This window comes from Mustela nigripes, chromosome 3 (genome assembly GCF_022355385.1).
Source record: "Mustela nigripes isolate SB6536 chromosome 3, MUSNIG.SB6536, whole genome shotgun sequence".
NCBI classification, from domain to species: domain Eukaryota; kingdom Metazoa; phylum Chordata; class Mammalia; order Carnivora; family Mustelidae; genus Mustela; species Mustela nigripes.
This window is the reverse complement of record NC_081559.1, coordinates 3,675,302-3,692,514: the sequence shown is the minus strand read 5'-3', so window position 1 is coordinate 3,692,514 and position 17,213 is coordinate 3,675,302. Positions and strand designations below refer to the sequence as shown.

The 17,213-nt window shown below is 44.0% G+C and overlaps 1 protein-coding gene across 2 annotated transcripts in view; it reads left to right on the top strand.

Annotated features, from left to right (window-relative positions):
• Positions 1 to 691: 691 nt before the first annotated feature.
• The window catches only part of STAT1 (signal transducer and activator of transcription 1), a 40,879-nt gene continuing 24,357 nt past the window's right edge, over positions 692 to 17,213 (top strand). The window contains exons 1-9 of one of the 2 annotated variants that reach the window (XM_059393077.1): positions 692 to 882; positions 1,161 to 1,300; positions 4,250 to 4,378; positions 7,659 to 7,803; positions 9,059 to 9,157; positions 14,678 to 14,767; positions 15,435 to 15,513; positions 16,427 to 16,518; positions 16,933 to 17,084. In XM_059393077.1, the coding sequence (XP_059249060.1) occupies positions 4,251 to 4,378; positions 7,659 to 7,803; positions 9,059 to 9,157; positions 14,678 to 14,767; positions 15,435 to 15,513; positions 16,427 to 16,518; positions 16,933 to 17,084 (785 nt within the window). In that variant the 5' untranslated portion in view covers positions 692 to 882; positions 1,161 to 1,300; position 4,250. The remainder of the gene's footprint in view (positions 883 to 1,160; positions 1,301 to 4,249; positions 4,379 to 7,658; positions 7,804 to 9,058; positions 9,158 to 14,677; positions 14,768 to 15,434; positions 15,514 to 16,426; positions 16,519 to 16,932; positions 17,085 to 17,213) is intronic. The other variant, XM_059393078.1, reaches the window with a different exon arrangement.

The window sequence follows — 17,213 nt, the reverse complement described above, 5'->3', positions numbered from 1 at the left end:
ACAGACGGACGGGTGCGGACCGACGGACGGTGCGGACCGACGGACGGGTGCGGACAGACGGACGGGTGCGGACAGACGGACGGGTGCGGACGGGACCCACGGCAGCCCTCCGCGCTCGCCGGCAGCTGTGTGTGCGGCCGCCACACGCGCGCGTGAGCCTGTCCGCCAACCCGAGCGGCTTCGGACCCGGACAACCGCTCAGGTGGACAGCTCGGCCACGGAGGAGCGGAGACGGAGAAAGGCGCCGCGGGGGCGGGAGGACACAAGCAGGAGTGGGTACTGAGAACTGATGGGTCGGCTGTGCCAAGCGCGTCCGAGGGGTCAGGCGAGGGCAGAACCGGCCCCGGGAAGCAGCCAGCAGGTGAGCCGCCCGACTCGCTCCCAGCTCCCAGCGGTCCCGGCCCTGGGTTCACAGACAGCGGTTGAACGCCAGGGTCTCCCGGCCCGGGCCTCTGCGAACACAGACATCCTCTGAGCTGCCGTCCGCGGTGTCTGGCGGTAACCGCCCGCTCGCCAAGTTGCGACGCCGGGTCAGCCTCGCGACGCCCCGCGGGGGCCCTGCTTGCGGCCCAGCGAGGCCTCGGCGGGTCCGCGCGGCCGCGGCCGCGGCGGGGAGGCAGCGGCCCCGCGGAACAGCCGCGTCCGATTGGCCGCGCGCGGCAACGCCCGCTGATTGGCGGAGGCGCGAGGAGGCGGGGCGCCGGGCGCCGTCTTTTCTCCCAGCCGCTACTTTCGGTTTTCTTCAGAGTCGGCCGCGGGCCCCGCGCTCCCGGAACGACGCCGGTCCGACCCCAGACCCTGCAGAGGTGAAGCGGGTGCGGCGACCCGAGACAGGCAGCCCCGCGGCGCCTCCGCCCTCCGCTGCCCGACCCGGCGCGCAGAGTGAGTGGCCTGGGTTTCCGGGCGCCGGGGTGGGGCGTCCCAGGACCGCGCGGTCCCGGTCTGGCCGCCGGACGCCCGGCGAAGGCCGCTGTGCAGGCGCGGCCACCGGGGAAGCACGCGTCCCCGGCACCCCGGGGTCCTTCTGGGTGAGGAGCCAAGTCGTGCCCTAGCAGGACAAGCCTTGTGAAGTAGATTTCCTCCGTAAGACCGCCGCGGTGCCCTGACCCCGCTCGCCCTCCGCCCCGCCACTCCCCCACGGGCGCCTCTTCTCTCCACAGAAGTGACCGTTTGCGTGCGGCGTCGCCGGACAGCCGCCCCGGCCGGACGCTCGCGCCTGTGCATGCGCCCCCCGCCCCTCGCGAGCGCGGCGGCCGCTCGGCTTGGGTCCTCAGCCCCGCGGCGGGACGCGAGGCGACAGGTCAGTAACGGTTCGGGAGAACGAACGGAGGAGCGCCTCGTTTTGGACTCTTAGTCCTGCGTCTGTTTAGAGATGAAGGAGCTCCATGTCTTCCTGGAAAGTTCCTGCGACCCCCCAAGTGCTGTTAGTCTTTGAAAACTGGTGGCGGATCCTGAAGAGTCTGGGGGGTCTCTGGGTGCGGTGCGAGCGACTGAGCTTTGGGTGTTGTGTGTGGAGGCTCGAGAGGTTGTTCTCACGTGACGGCAGGAAGGCTTGAGCCGGGACAGCCGCTGCCTCAGGAGGATGCAGAACCCAGACTCGGAGGAGCATCACAGGATTTGCCCCTTATTTTCTAATTCAGTACGAAATAGACGAGATTTCAATCCAGTAAATTTGGGTACCTACGATGGGCAGGACACTGTTGGTGGGTTTCTTTGTTGTTGTTGTTTGTTTGTTTAAAAAAAAAAAAAAAAGGTAGCGCTGGCACCTCTGAAACTTCCATCACGCAGGGGAGGAAGCCTAGAGCTTCATATGGAGCTGACACAGTAACGGAGGGTGCAGAATGCGTGCGGCAAAGTCAAAGAAAGCTTAACTGCCTCTGGGAAAGTCCGAGACAGCTTTATGGAAGAAGGGGTTTTTGTGTCTACCTTTGAATCATGGTAGGACTTAGGCGGAAATTCCTGGAGAGGCTGTTTTTTAAGAGCCAGTGACAGCTGGAGCAGAGCGGAAATGTTGGGCATAACCAAAACACTAGATAATTAGGTAACGGGTTTGCTTTGCTAATGGATGCATATAGGGTCAGGGTGCAAATCAGCCTAGGAATGGGCAAACTGTAGCAGTTTTGAGCAAGACAGTGATGTGGTCCACCTGTGTACAGCAGGAGGCTAGACTGGGAAATAGTGTTGGAAGCTGAGAGGCAGGAGGTCTTGGGACTGGAGGGAGGAGTCTTCGTAACACTGGAATTTGAGCCAGGTGATTGGGGATGATCATGTCCCTCCTTGAGTTGGCTACAGGTTTAATGAGATGACACTGATTCTGGATCTGTTAGCATGCATTGATTAATCCCCTGCTCCGTGCTCTACTAGCTCCTCCAGTCTTTTTTTTTTTTTTTTTTAAGATTTTATTTATTTATTTGGCAGACAAAGATCACAAGTAGGCAGAGAGGCAGGCAGAGAGAGGAGGAAGCAGGCTCCCTGCAGAGCAGAAAGCCTGATGGGGAGCTCAATCCTAGGACCCCGGGATCATGACCTGAGCTGAAAGCCGAGGCTTTAACCCACTGAGCCACCCAGGCGCCCCAAGCTCCTCCAGTCTTAACAACCGCACTGTTGATGGGGACGTGAGTTGCCTGAGGTCCTGCATCTAGTAAGAGGTGTCATGTCCCCTCTGGCTGACCCCGTGGCCAGCTGATTTGCTGTAGGCACATCTTTATTACACACCTGCCAGGGTGGGGAAAGAGCCACAGGTTTGGAGTCACCCATGGGGTGAAATTAATTTGAAGTGCAAAATCAAATTCAAATTTGATTTGAAAAAATTCAATTTCCTATAGCAGGTATGCCAAGGAGTGGGTTTGTGTCATTTCCACTGGCATTTGTGATGGTAACTAGCTTTATTGTCCCACCATATCCTTGCTTTTCTTCGGAAGGAAAGTCGTGGAGTAGGCATGACTTCATGCCTCCACAAGTGTGCTTGATAGCAAGCATGCATGGCTTTTCCATGCCCTGCTTGAAAATGCAGACCCCTTCTGCAGAGGCCTGGTAGGATGCGAGCCATGTGTACCCACGCTGCATGAGCCAGCTGTGCGCTGGTGTAAATCCCAACTTACACTGTGGTAATGGGAGGCTCTCCGTTTTCTGCATAGACGGTAGGACTTCCTTAAATCAGGGTTTTGTTTTCATTTCCTTAGAACTGCTTTACAAAAAATGACTGACGGTTATCCAAAGAGACAGTAGTATTCTAGTTTTTGAAATTATACTTAACAGTGTTGTTTCCATCTTTAAATTATTACTGAGATTTAAGAGTGTTTGTACTACTTTTATTGTTCTAAGTAGACTAAGAAGAAAATCTGTTTTAAAAGGTATAGGACAAAAATAATTCATGTTAGCATATGAATCACAAAGTATAAAATATTGGTTTAAAATTCTTTGAGTTAAATTACAGGTGTACTGTCTTTCTTTTTTTTTAAGATTTAATTATTTATTTTAGAGCAGGCCCAGGAGAGCAGGGGGAGGGTCAGCAGGAGAGGGAGAGAATCTCAGACAGACTCCATACTGAGCTCAGAGTCCACTGTGGGGCTTGACCTCAGGACCCTGAGATCGTGACCTGAGCCAAAATCAAGAGTCAGATGCCCAACTGACTGAGCCACCCAGGTGCCCCAAATGTACTGTATTTCTAAGAGAGCAACTTTTGGAGGGTTCTTAGGATTTGTCTGGAAGCAAATCTAACGAAATAATGTTTTTCATTTTTTATTCGATAAAAGTACACAGATTCATTTCAAAGTCATATCATGAGCCCAGCACTGTTCTGGAGATAGGGTGTTGAATAGTCCGCTTACCCTTCAAATTCTTCCCTTCATTCATTCCCTTTATTCCTTAGAATAAAAAAAAAAAATACATGGTGGGTTAGCTGGTGGTAAATGCTATGGAGAAAAACACATCAGGGCAGAGGGATAGTGTTTTATGAGGTGAGATGTGATGTCAACTTAAGTAAGGGGCCGGAAAGTCTTCCCTGGTATGTTGGCATTTGAGCAAAAGGCCTGAAGGTGTGTTTTCTGGAGAAGGAAAAAAACAAACAAACCCCAAACTTTAATTAAAAAAAAAAAAAAAAACCAGACCTCAGAATGTAAATACCATTTAAATAATGTATTTCAGAGACAAGTTATGTTTTGGATTAAGTAAGATACTTAAAAGAAGCATGGTGCTAGATAATGCCTTCTTTGGAACTATGCTCTTCTTGTGCTCTGTTTCCTGGTAGGATGTCGCAGTGGTACGAGCTACAGCAGCTTGACTCCAAATTCCTGGAGCAGGTTCACCAGCTCTACGATGACAGTTTTCCCATGGAAATCAGACAGTACCTGGCACAGTGGCTAGAAAAACAAGACTGGTAAGGGATGCTCACTTGAAGATTTTCTGTTTTTAAAGTGATTAAGTGGCTTGGAGCTGCACTGGATAAGAGATGAATTTCATTGTAGCCATTTGGACTATTTGTTGCAGAACAATATGTTGGTTTGAAAAATGGCATCTCTACAAAACTGTGTTAGTCATTAAGAGCTTGTATGTAGTTTGTCCATTGAATTATGATGTGCACTCCTAAATGCTTTGAACAAGTTAGATAATGTTGGCACCAATTATGTCCCACGTTAGGATCCGGGTTAGAGAAAGAAGTAAGTTAAAAGAAACAATGATAGCCTAATTATGGTAAAACATTGATTAGAAATAGGAAGAAGGCATAAAAAGAGAGCTATAGACCAATATCCTTGATGAACACAGATGCGAAAATACTCAACAAAATACTAGCCAATAGGATTCAACAGTACATTAAAAGGATTATTCACCACGACCAAGTGGGATTTATTCCAGGGTTGCAAGGTTGGTTCAACATCCGCAAATCAGTCAATGTGATACAACACATCAATAAAAGTAAGAACAAGAACCATATGATACTCTCAATAGATGCTGAAAAAGCATTTGACAAAGTACAACATCCCTTCCTGATCAAAACTCTTCAAAGTGTAGGGATAGAGGGCACATACCTCAATATCATCAAAGCCATCTATGAAAAACCCACCGCAAATATCATTCTCAATGGAGAAAAACTGAAAGCTTTTCCGCTAAGGTCAGGAACACGGCAGGGATGTCCATTATCACCACTGCTATTCAACATAGTACTAGAGGTCCTAGCCTCAGCATTCAGACAACAAAAGGAAATTAAAGGCATCCAAATCGGCAAAGAAGAAGTCAAATTAGCACTCTTCGCAGATGATATGATACTATATGTGGAAAACCCAAAAGACTCCACTCCAAAATGCTAGAACTTATACAGGAATTCAGTAAAGTGTCAGGATATAAAATCAATGCACAGAAATCAGTTGCATTTCTCTACACCAACAGCAAGACAGAAGAAAGAGATATTAAGGAGTCCATCCCATTTACAATTGCACCCAAAACCATAAGATACCTAGGAATAAACCTAACCAAAGAGGCACAGAATCTATACTCAGAAAACTATAAAGTACTCATGAAAGAAATTGAGGAAGACACAAAGAAATGGAAAAATGTTCCATGCTCCTGGATTGGAAGAATAAATATTGTGAAAATGTCTATGCTACCTAAAGCAATCTACACATTTAATGCAATTCCTATCAAAGTACCATCCATCTTTTTCAAAGAAATGGAACAAATAATTCTAAAATTTATATGGAACCAGAAAAGACCTCGAATAGCCAAAGGGATATTGAAAAAGAAAGCCAAAGTTGGTGGCATCACAATTCCGGACTTCAAGCTCTATTACAAAGCTGTCATCATCAAGACAGCATGGTACTGGCACAAAAACAGACACATAGATCAATGGAACAGAATAGAGAGCCCAGAAATAGACCCTCAACTCTATAGTCAACTAATCTTTGACAAAGCAGGAAAGAATGTCCAATGGAAAAAAGACAGCCTCTTCAATAAATGGTGCTGGGAAAACTGGACAGCCACATGCAGAAAAATGAAATTGGACCATTTTCTTACACCACACACAAAAATAGACTCAAAATGGATGAAGGACCTCAATGTGCGAAAGGAATCCATCAAAATCCTTGAGGAGAACACAGGCAGCAACCTCTTTGACCTCAGCCGCAGCAACATCTTCCTAGGAACAACGCCAAAGGCAAGGGAAGCAAGGGCAAAAATGAACTATTGGGATTTCATCAAGATCAAAAGCTTTTGCACAGCAAAGGAAACAGTTAACAAAATCAAAAGACAACTGACAGAATGGGAGAAGATATTTGCAAACGACATATCAGATAAAGGACTAGTGTCCAGAATCTATAAAGAACTTAGCAAACTCAACACCCAAAGAACAAATAATCCAATCAAGAAATGGGCAGAGGACATGAACAGACATTTCTGCAAAGAAGACATCCAGATGGCCAACAGACACATGAAAAAGTGCTCCATATCACTCGGCATCAGGGAAATACAAATCAAAACCACAATGAGATATCACCTCACACCAGACAGAATGGCTAAAATCAACAAGTCAGGAAATGACAGATGCTGGTGAGCATGCGGAGAAAGGGGAACCCTCCCACACTGTTGGTGGGAATGCAAGCTGGTGCAGCCACTCTGGAAAACAGCATGGAGGTTCCTCAAAATGTTGAAAATAGAACTGCCCTATGACCCAGCAATTGCACTATTGGGTATTTACCCTAAAGATACAAACGTAGTGATCCAAAGGGGCACCTGCACCCAAATGTTTATAGCAGCAATGTCCACAATAGCCAAACTATGGAAAGAACCTAGATGTCCATCAAGAGATGAATGGATCAAGAAGAGGTGGTATATATACACAATGGAATACTATGCAGCCATCAAAAGAAATGAAATCTTGCCATTTGCGACAACACGGATGGAACTAGAGCGTATCATGCTTAGCGAAATAAGTCAAGCAGAGAAAGACAACTATCATATGATCTCCCTGATATGAGGAAGTGGTGATGCAACATGGGGGCTTAAGTGGGTAGGAGAAGAATCAATGAAACAAGATGGGATTGGGAGGGAGACAAACCATAAGTGACTCTTAATCTCACAAAACAAACTGAGGGTTGCTGGGGGGAGGGGGTTTGGGAGAAGGGGGTGAGATTATGGACATTGGGGAGGGTATGTGCTTTGGTGAGTGCTGTGAAGTGTGTAAACCTGGTGATTCACAGACCTGTACCCCTGGGGATAAAAATATATGTTTATAAAAAATAAATTATATATAAAAAAAGAAATCCTAAAAAAAAAAAGAAATAGGAAGAAGGTAATAAAATTAGGAGGTTAGCTCTAAGAACTTGATATGTATTCTATTTTAAAATTTACTATATGCTGATTGCAAAAATTTTAAATGGCACACAAAGTAAAGGCTCCTGTTGGTTTTTTTTCCCTCTCCAGCGATAATTACCATTAAGAGTTTTCATGCATGATGTGAGTTCTGGAATTTTTCATGCTAATTGTGTGTAATGGAAATATTGTACAAGCTGCTGTTAAAAGCAATGTCAGTCTTAAAAGAAGGAAAAATAACCTAGGAGAATACTTACGATTTGGTTTCTTAAATAATTTTCATTAGCAAAGTGATGTTTATTTTGTCTGTTGAAAGTAGTACCTGAAATGAAATGTGTAAATTTTCAATCTCCCAGGGAGCATGCTGCTAATGACGTTTCATTTGCCACCATCCGTTTTCATGACCTCCTGTCCCAGCTGGATGATCAGTATAGTCGCTTTTCTTTGGAGAATAATTTTTTGTTGCAGCATAACATAAGGAAAAGCAAGCGTAATCTTCAGGTATGACCTGGTTTTTGCCTTATAGTTAAAATGTTCCCAAGCCTATGTAAGAGTTTTTTTTTTTTTTCATTGAGCAAATACTCTTGAGTATGCATTCACTGGTATTTTTAAAAGTTTCAGAGATGACAAATAAACTCTTTTTGTATTGCTAATATTTTATAGCATGAGCAAAGTAAAATGTCGGTTCATTTTGTAAATACATAAGGAATTTCCAGGTTTAAGTGTTATTACCTGTTAGGTGTCAGTAATTCTGAGACAAATGTGATGCTGTCACCTTCTTTTACTACAAGTTGTTGAAATTGAAACCAGGGGCAGGGTTACATTTTAAAGGCCGTGAGCGGTCCTACCAGGCAGAAGCTCAAAGGAGCTGTAGTAGTAGGCCCATCTCAGCCCTTGGTGTCCAGATGAAGAAGCAGTCCGGAAAGATTTGATGACCCAGAGCTCTGACAGACTTAGTGAATTGGAACAAGGCCCCACTTTTCCTTGCTTTTGGAAGAATTGCCTTCCCATGGAAGAGAAAGTCAGGGGGAGTCCCAGGCTGGAGACAATGGGCTACAGGGTTTTAGGAGTTTTTCAAAAGGCTCCCAGCATCCCTTAAGACTGGCTACTCTATTTACTTTGTCACAACAGAACTTTTCTGTCTCAGTGAAGGTGAGAGCGATCATTTTCTTATTTCAACATAACCAAACTTCAACTTAGATAGTTAGAAGCTTTTCCTTCCCTTGTGAATGTAGCTATGCTTTTATAATACCAGCGACAGAGAAATTAGGTGAGATTTACAGAAATTTGCTCTCCTACAGACTTTGCGTGAGCACACCTGTTATAAAGAGCCATGTTGCCAGCATTTTGCAACCTGCTTTGACAAGGAAATAGAAAAACTGAAAAGAATATCTTTGGTAAATTCAAAGCAGAGACCAACTGAAAACTTAATTGAGAAATAATCATTTGCATTGTGTCAGAACCCTAACGGAACATAAATGGCCTCAAAAACAAAGAAATAAAAGTAAAACTATTAGCAGAACTGCGTATGAAGATATTTGGGTTTTTTAATCAAGAAATAATTTAGGTATGTGTATTTACTGGAAAGGTTTTGTTATAATTTATTAAGGGTATTTTATTTTTACTAAAAATAGCTTGCATAGAATTTAATAAATACTAGAGGAGGCTTTTCGGTAGATAGGAACAAATTCAATTTATAATAGTATACAGTGGCTTAAACATTGTAAAATTTGTTTTTATTCTAACCCATATCTAGGATAATTTTCAGGAAGACCCAGTACAGATGTCTATGATCATCTGTAACTGTCTGAAGGAAGAAAGGAGGATCCTGGAAAATGCTCAGAGATTCAATCAGGTACTTTTTTTTCTAACGGAACACTGAAGATTGTAGTAAAATAAAAATGCATTCATTTACCCAACAAATATAATGAACACCTTGTAGGGAAAAGTCCTCTGATCTTATAGCCCCAGGAAATGGGAAAGATCAGATACAGAGATTGCATAGACCTGGGCTTTAAGAAAGGACTGTGATCTGTTGGAAATCATTCTGGTGAGGGAGAGAGATAATACATAAACAAAATATTTTCACATAGTGACAATTCCTATGCAGATACCAAAGGAGGATACTGAGATACAGTAACGAAGTATCTGGGGGGTGGGGTTATGTCTTTAGATCAGGGTGAGGGTTGGGCAGGGAAGGAAGCCGCAGACAGAGTGGACTCAAGAAAGGTGCAGCTGGTAGAGGTAAAAAGTGGCAGATTATATTTGGGACATGGTACCGATTGGGCTTATAGTGAAGGGTCAGACATGGGAGTGAGGGAAAGTGCAAAGCGGAAGATGACTTGATGGTTTGCAACTTGAATCACTTGGAGCTATTGTTCATCGTGCTGGGGAGGAAAGAAAGATGGGGGATGGCTTTTGTAGGACATAGTATGCTTTAGAGCAGAAGAACAAGTTGATGGGAAAATTAAGACCTTTGTTTTGAATAGGATCGAGTTACCTCTCTTTTTTTTTTCTTTTAAAGATTTTATTTATTTGACAGGCAGAGATCACAAGTAGGCAGAGAGGCAGGCGGAGAGAGAGGGGGAAGCAGGCTCCCTGCTGAGCAGAGAGCCCGATGTGGGGCTCGATCCCAGGACCCTGAGATCATGACCTGAGCCGAAGGCAGAGGCTTTAATCTACTGAGCCACCCAGGCACCCTGAGTTACCTCTTAAATGTACAAGACATCCAAACAGAATGAGTCAGATTTGTTTTGGCACCAAGATTTTTGATCAGAGTTTTACTAATATTAATACAAACCACCTTGGCGGTCAGGGCTCAGATTTTTAAAATCGCTGTGGCATCTGTTCATCCCCTTCTTGACGGCTGAGGGGCCAGAAATAACCAGAAGGCAACGAAACAAAGTTGTAAAACCACCGTTTGGGTTGTTCTGGCTAAGACCCTCCGCTATGAGGGGGAGAATGCCAGAGTAGTAGGATGTAAGTAGGAGGGCGAATTCCATTCTCCATGCACTTTCTGGGCATTTGATCCAGGTTTTGTGAATCCTCTGCTTCCCTGAGCATTTAGTTCGGGGCCCACTGGAAGCTGCTGCACTGAGCATTTCAAGAGATGTGTTATTTGTTCTCAATTTGAGCTAGCGCATCTGGCCCCTGGCCTCATGAACAGAAGTGCCTCTCAGTGTCGGCCGCCTGGGCTCCTCTGCAGGTGGTATGCTTGTCTTCAACATGCGTCCCACAGCTGTGAGGTTTTCAGCAGGATGTTGGGACTGTGTGGGATTTTCATCTTAATAACACCAGGCAATGGTCTGGCCACTCCTGTATGTCCTACTTGAGAGGGCCGCCAAGAGCAGAGATGGGTAGAAGAACCAACTTTCCACCTGGCACCCAAGCATTTCTCGCCTCACATTTGGCCCCAAGGCCCAGAGTAGGGGTCTTCTCTCCCAGATCAGCATCCTCTCCTGGGTATGCTTTGGGTTTTGAAGGCTTGCCAGTGGTTTTCTCCCCTTTAGAAATGTCGGTGATCTGGGGAGAGGACCATCTTAAGCCTCTCAGGAGACCGCTGAGCTACTGGTGAGCACCTTTCAGGAGGTTTAGTTGACCGCCCAGCTGAGAATGAGAGAAGCAAGACCTTCTTAGGGTTTGAGGGAAGGATCTGGATGTCTGAGGCCATCAGGGAAAGGGAAATGGCCCCCAAGTTACCCAATCTACTATGGGCTGGGAAATTGAGAAACATTTCTTTGCCATTTCTCCCCCTTGTTGAAGTAACTACGTTTTAATAATGTATCTTTTATGCATACTGACTTATGATGTGTGATGCCTGTATTGGGTTCCGAGTAACCCCATTTTGGCGCCAGGGGCATTTGGAGAATCTAGATGAAACAAGAGTGTCCATGACTTGACTGACAGCTGTGCAGACTGATAGGTACATAGGGATTTAAGAAATTCAACAAGTTAAAAACATGCAAACTTGAGAGTCTGTTTATAGTGTTCAAATTCTATGAAATTTTATAGAAATGTTGGGATAGGAAAATTTTGTTCCTGTTATTTTTTGTTTTAATAAAAGAACTTTTAGAAAGTATCTGTAAGAGAATATTTTAAAAAAGAATATTATATGTAGATACTTCTTAGTAAACTATGAATGTTTTGTTTGCTGCCATTATTGCACACTAAGCTTTTTCTTTCTCGTGTTGTGTGCCCACATGTGTACATGTGTGAGTGTGTGCATGCGTGTGTGTGGCGAAAAAACTCTATGTGTGGATAAAATGTAGGTCCATAGGGTTCACCACAGGGATTGGTGATCGGTTCTTTCAGACTGGAAGGAAAGACACCAAGTGGCTCTCGGGTTTCCCTTTGTTAGAGTTATCAGGGACTGGCTCAGTCCGTTAAGCATCTGCCTTCAGCTCAAGTCCTGATTCCAGGGTGCTGGGATCGAGTCCCGCATCGGGCTCCCTGCTCAGTTGGGAACCTGCTTCTCCCTCTGCCTGCCGTTCCCCCTGCTTATGCTCTCTCTTTCTCTGACAAATAAATACAATCTTTAAACAAAAATAATAGAATTACCATATACTGAATGCTTTTCTCAGGACCTGTGCTAAATATTTTATAAACATCATTTAATTTGAATAAACGTTTTCAAACTGTCACTGAAATTAAGTATTCTTATCCCCGTTTTACAGATGAAAAAACTAAGGTTGAGGGGTCAAGTACTTTGCTCAAGGCCACGAGCTAAGGAGTTTGGAATTTAAACCTAGAATTGTGTGACTCTAAAACCCATTCATTAGAGAAGTTGCTTCATCTGTCTTGGGGGTTTGGACTTATGAGATGGGAGAGGAGGGCATTCTGACTGGGACCTCTGGTGCCCATCCAGTGCCTGTCATGTGTCCTCTTATTTGGACAGCCACTTGTTCCATTGAAGAGAAAGCCTCCCTGACCAGACTTCCTTGGTCTGGGGTGCGTGTGGAGCTCAGTTCTAATGAAAACCCTCCAGACAGGGTCTGTATGTGGTGTAGGTGTGAAATGAGAAAAGAAGAGTAGACGAGTCCCTTCCAACTTCAACGGTTTGTGTAAAGTTTGCATTTAATTCCAGTTCATGTGCAGTGTAACAATAGTTTCAGGTGTAGAATATAGGGATTCAGCACTTCCATACCCAACTTGAGCATTTGATGTGCAGCAGAGGCAGGAGGCCATATGGAGCTGCTCAAAGCAACAGCTCCTTCTGAAAGGCCTGAGCAGCCCTGTTCATTCCTCAGTGACACGTGGGGCACCTAGGGGTACCAGTCAGTGTAGTGATTTTTAATGCACACTTTATACAGATATAATTCAGACACTTTGAACTTCTGCAATTCCAGAGTATATAAAAGAAGGAAAACTTCCAGAGTTTTCTGTAAACAAAGAATCACTTTGATCACCTAAACATAATAAAGATAGAACAAAAAAGAATATTATAGACCAATTTCATTTCTGAATATCAATGTAAAGTTCTAAACAAAATATTTTAGTGATCAGAATTCAGTAATACTTTAAGAAAACAATATATCACGACCAAGTAGAATTTATTCCAGATTATAATAATAGAGTAGGGTGTGGCGAGGAAATGCATTAATGTAATTCATTATGTAAGTAGATACAAGGAAGAAAAAGCATATGCTTATCTCTATAGTTGCTGAAAAGAGTTGACAAAATCCAACACCCATCCCTGATAAAAGACACTAAATAATATACAAACTGATGGGTACCTCTTTAGCATATTAAAATACAGATCTCTCAGTGCTGTAGACAGTGTCTTATGTAGTTTGGAACACATCAGAACTGTGGCAAGGATGTCCATTATTTCCACTGATACTTAAATAACGTTATATTGGTGGTATTTGCCAATACAGTTAGACAAGAGAACACCATGAGAGGCATAAGAATCAAAAGGAATGTCATGGAGATATTGGCTGTCCCTGAGTTATTCATAATTTGAATGTGATCCCAATAGAAGTAACAAGTTTCTTTCTGAAGCTGTGAAAGTCGTCAGGAAAATAACTGAGAGAATAGCAAGGAAACCTGCAGAGAAACATGGCAAGAAGACGGGCCCCACTCTATTAGGTACACACCAAGCCCTCCAAGGTTAAACACTGTTCAGGTTCAGGAAGAGAAAAACCCATGGAAAATCAGAGAAAGTCTAGAACTTAAAACCAGGTATGAAAGGAACTTTGTGTGATAAAAATGGCAATTCAGAGCTCTGGGGAAAATAGGAACTTTTCACTAAATGTTGTTAAGACACGTGGACAGCCAATTGGGAAAAAAGTTAAAATTGTCCCCACACTTTTTCACAGTAAACATAAGGATAAACTTCAAATGGATTAGAGATCTAAAGGTAGAAAAAAAAGAAACCATTTAAGTGCTAGGTTAAAAATGGGAGAACTTATTTCTAATCTGTCAATACAGAAAGGCTTTCTAGTAGGGAAAATCCAGATATAAAAGAAGAAAATCCTGTTAAGTTTGAAGGGGTAAAAATGCTCACATAGAATGTGCGCTGTGTAGGCCTCAGTAAGGAAGGTCGATGGGCACAGTTTTTGTCATGGGAGGGGCTTTAACTCTAAACAAAAATAGCCTCTTTTTAGAATCTAATCTGTATGAGAACAGTCTCATGTTTACCGCTCTACCACGGGGGTCTAGGACATTGTCTGACCTTGACTTAATAGTGAGTAAGTCTTGCTGTGTGAATAAACCAGGGAACACCTTAAACAGGGAACACAGAGGTGCTGCTACGTCTTGAGTGCTCTGAAGGGCGAGGACTGGATCCTCTGTGTGTCTCGATTGACAGTCATGACTTCCGAGTAGCACACAGTCACTGAAGTCCGGAATGCAGTGCTGTCCAGTTTCGACAGGCCTCTGGGTCACCAGGGATCTTGTCAAAATGGGGCTTCTGATTCAGTAATCAGTGAGGCACTGAGAGTCTGTATTTCCCACTAGCTCCCAGGCAGTAAGGTGCTGCTGGTCTTGGGGCCACAAGGAATCGTGAGGCTTTATGACAAATAATTACAGGGTTCATGGGAATAATCTTGTCTATAAAATTTGAGAAACCCTGATGTGAACTTCCTGTGTGGTACCATGCAACTGTATGAAATAATGGAAAATTCCAGAAATACTCTGTATATAGTAGACATGAACTGAGCTGAGTCTTTCTGTAGCCTTTTTAACATTTCGCCAGCATTTTCCAGGGCCTTGAGAACTAGCTGTTTCTCGTCAGCGCTGATGTGGGAAGCTTGTAGGAAGTTTCGGAAGGTCTGGGGGGTAGGTGGTGCACAAGGTGTGGACTTGACTTCGGAGAGTAATCAGCAGGTGACTGTGGCAGAGGAACTCATTGGTAACCACGCCCCTCCCATTGCAGGCGCAGTCGGGGAGTATCCAGAGCACCGTGATGTTAGACAAACAGAAGGAGCTGGACAGCAAAGTCAGAAATGTGAAGGATAAGGTTATGGTGCGTACTGAGTCAATATATATATGTTTAGCCTCTAACGTTTTGTAAGACGAAAAAGGTTTCAATTACTTGAGTGTAAACGTGGTTAACTGATTTCAGTCTTTTAAGTAGTTGAGAAGAGAAGTTTTGCTGAAGTTCCAAACCATATGCAAACAAAGTAGTTAAGCCAACCAGCAAATAGACTTTTATGGCCCCTGTTACAGCTTCAGACACTGAGCTGCTTTCTTTCTTCCTTGCAAGATTGTGCAGTAACTGTTGACTTTGCCCCATCACCCAATAAACTAGATGTTGCTGCTCGAAATAGCCTTTGATGGCTGTGTTTCTCAAGTTGGCGTGTTCCTGGGGTTATGGAGAGCCCCAGGACAAACATGGCTCCTTCTTTCTCAAGGACCTGTTTTCTTCTGAGCCTGGGAAGGGAAGCATTAAAGTAGAAATCAAGGGAAGCCAGTCTGAAAATAACCATATGTCTTCCTCTTAAAAAAATTATTATATTCTTATTAAGGAAATAGAGATTATTATGTATGTGACTAGAATTTTGCAAATGGAATCCATGTTTGAGGGTGCAGGATGGTTGCCAGGGTTTCTGGGTCCTACAGAAATGATAATTTATTTCCCAAAGTCTTTGGAAGCAGGTTGGTGGGAAAACCTGTTTATGTCTTTATTGTAGTGTATAGAGCATGAAATAAAGACCTTAGAAGATTTACAAGACGAGTATGACTTCAAGTGCAAAACCTTGCAGAACAGAGGTAAGACTTAACATCTAAAGCAGTGCCCATTGGCTGTCCTTTCCTCTGTTGACACGAGATGAAGAAGGCAAGTATGTCTTCCTGTTTGCCAAGTGCTTTATGGCTCTGAACTGCTGGTCTCAGCTTCTTGATGAGGCGTTAACCTCTGTACTGTCGACCTTCTGAGCAGGTTCCCTTCGCAAGGGGCTGTCTGTTCTGTGCCTCATAGGGTACATAGCAGCAGCCCTGACTTTTAGCCACCAGATGGCAGTAGAACTATTCCTTAATCCCCAGTGGTGACAGGTCAGACACTGCCACATGTTTGGGGGGAGGGATGGCAGGACAGTATCACTGGCTGTCGACAAGGCTCTGTGTCACTCACTGTACTTATTGTACCTAGCCCCCTGATTGATGTAGCCAGATAGGTGTGTGCAGTTTCCCAGCTTGAAGCTCTTTTAAACAATGCAGCTCCGTACGCTGGCTGTAACCCTCGCGATCACTTGGAAGATAGCGGGGTTGATCTGGGGACATTATTAGGACAATTTAGGTAATAGTATGAGAGAAAGGAACCTCAGCTACTTCTTCCTAATTGTGTACTTCTCTTTCAAAGCTGCACATGCACTTTGTATCTCGGATTTTGGATTTTGTTGGTTATATTCATTTAGATAATATTCTGACAACGATTTAAGAGCTGGATGGTACTGTTTCCAGTTTACATGGGTCATTGAGAACAAGAACTTTGTTTTAGCCTGTCCAATTTTTTTAAACTGATGACATTTTTTTAGTTTTGTTCAGTGAAAATTAAAGATCAAACTTGGATCTGTCAACAGATAACATTTGGATTCTGTTTCTTCTAAGTGAATGTGAATCTTGGATTTAGTTGGTTTTGGTTTTTTTACATTTATACTTACCTGCCATCTCTCTCACTTCACAGAGCATGAAACCAATGGCGTGGCAAAGAATGATCAGAAACAAGAACAGTTGTTAATCCAGAAGATGTATTTAATGCTTGACAATAAGAGAAAGGTAGTGATTCACTTTCCAGAATAATGTGTTGCTTTTGTCACAGACTATAAGTACTGGACATGAAGTTTAGAATAGAGGAAATATTATTTTTATAACCACTTGGCTTAGAGCCCCAGTTGAAATATTTGCTTTCCTTTTTTTTTTTTTTTAAGATTTTTTATTTATTTGTTTGACAGAGAGAGAGAAATATTACAAGCAGGCAGGCAGAAAGAGAGAGGGGGAAGCAGGCTTCCTGCTGAGCAGAGAGCCTGATGTGGGCTTGATCCCAGGACCCTGAGATCATGACCTGAGCCGAAGGCAGAGGCTTAATGCAATGAGCCACCCAGGCGCCCCTTGCTTTGCTTTTTAAAAATATTTTTAAATTCAGTGATTAAAGATGAATCGACTTCACTTTGTCTCTTCCTCTCCCTTTAGGAAGTAGTTCTCAAAATAATAGAGTTGTTGAATGTCACGGAACTTACCCAGAAAGCCCTCATCAATGATGAGCTGGTGGAATGGAAGCAGAGACAACAGAGCGCCTGCATCGGGGGGCCCCCCAACGCTTGTCTTGATCAGCTGCAGAACTGGTAAGACTCCAAATCTGACTGCCGACCCCATGAGCCCATAAAGTGTACATTCCACTTGTTAGATGAAAGGACCCCGTTGAGACTTCTGTTGAGACTTTGATATAGCCCAGCTGCTCCTGGCCCTGGTAA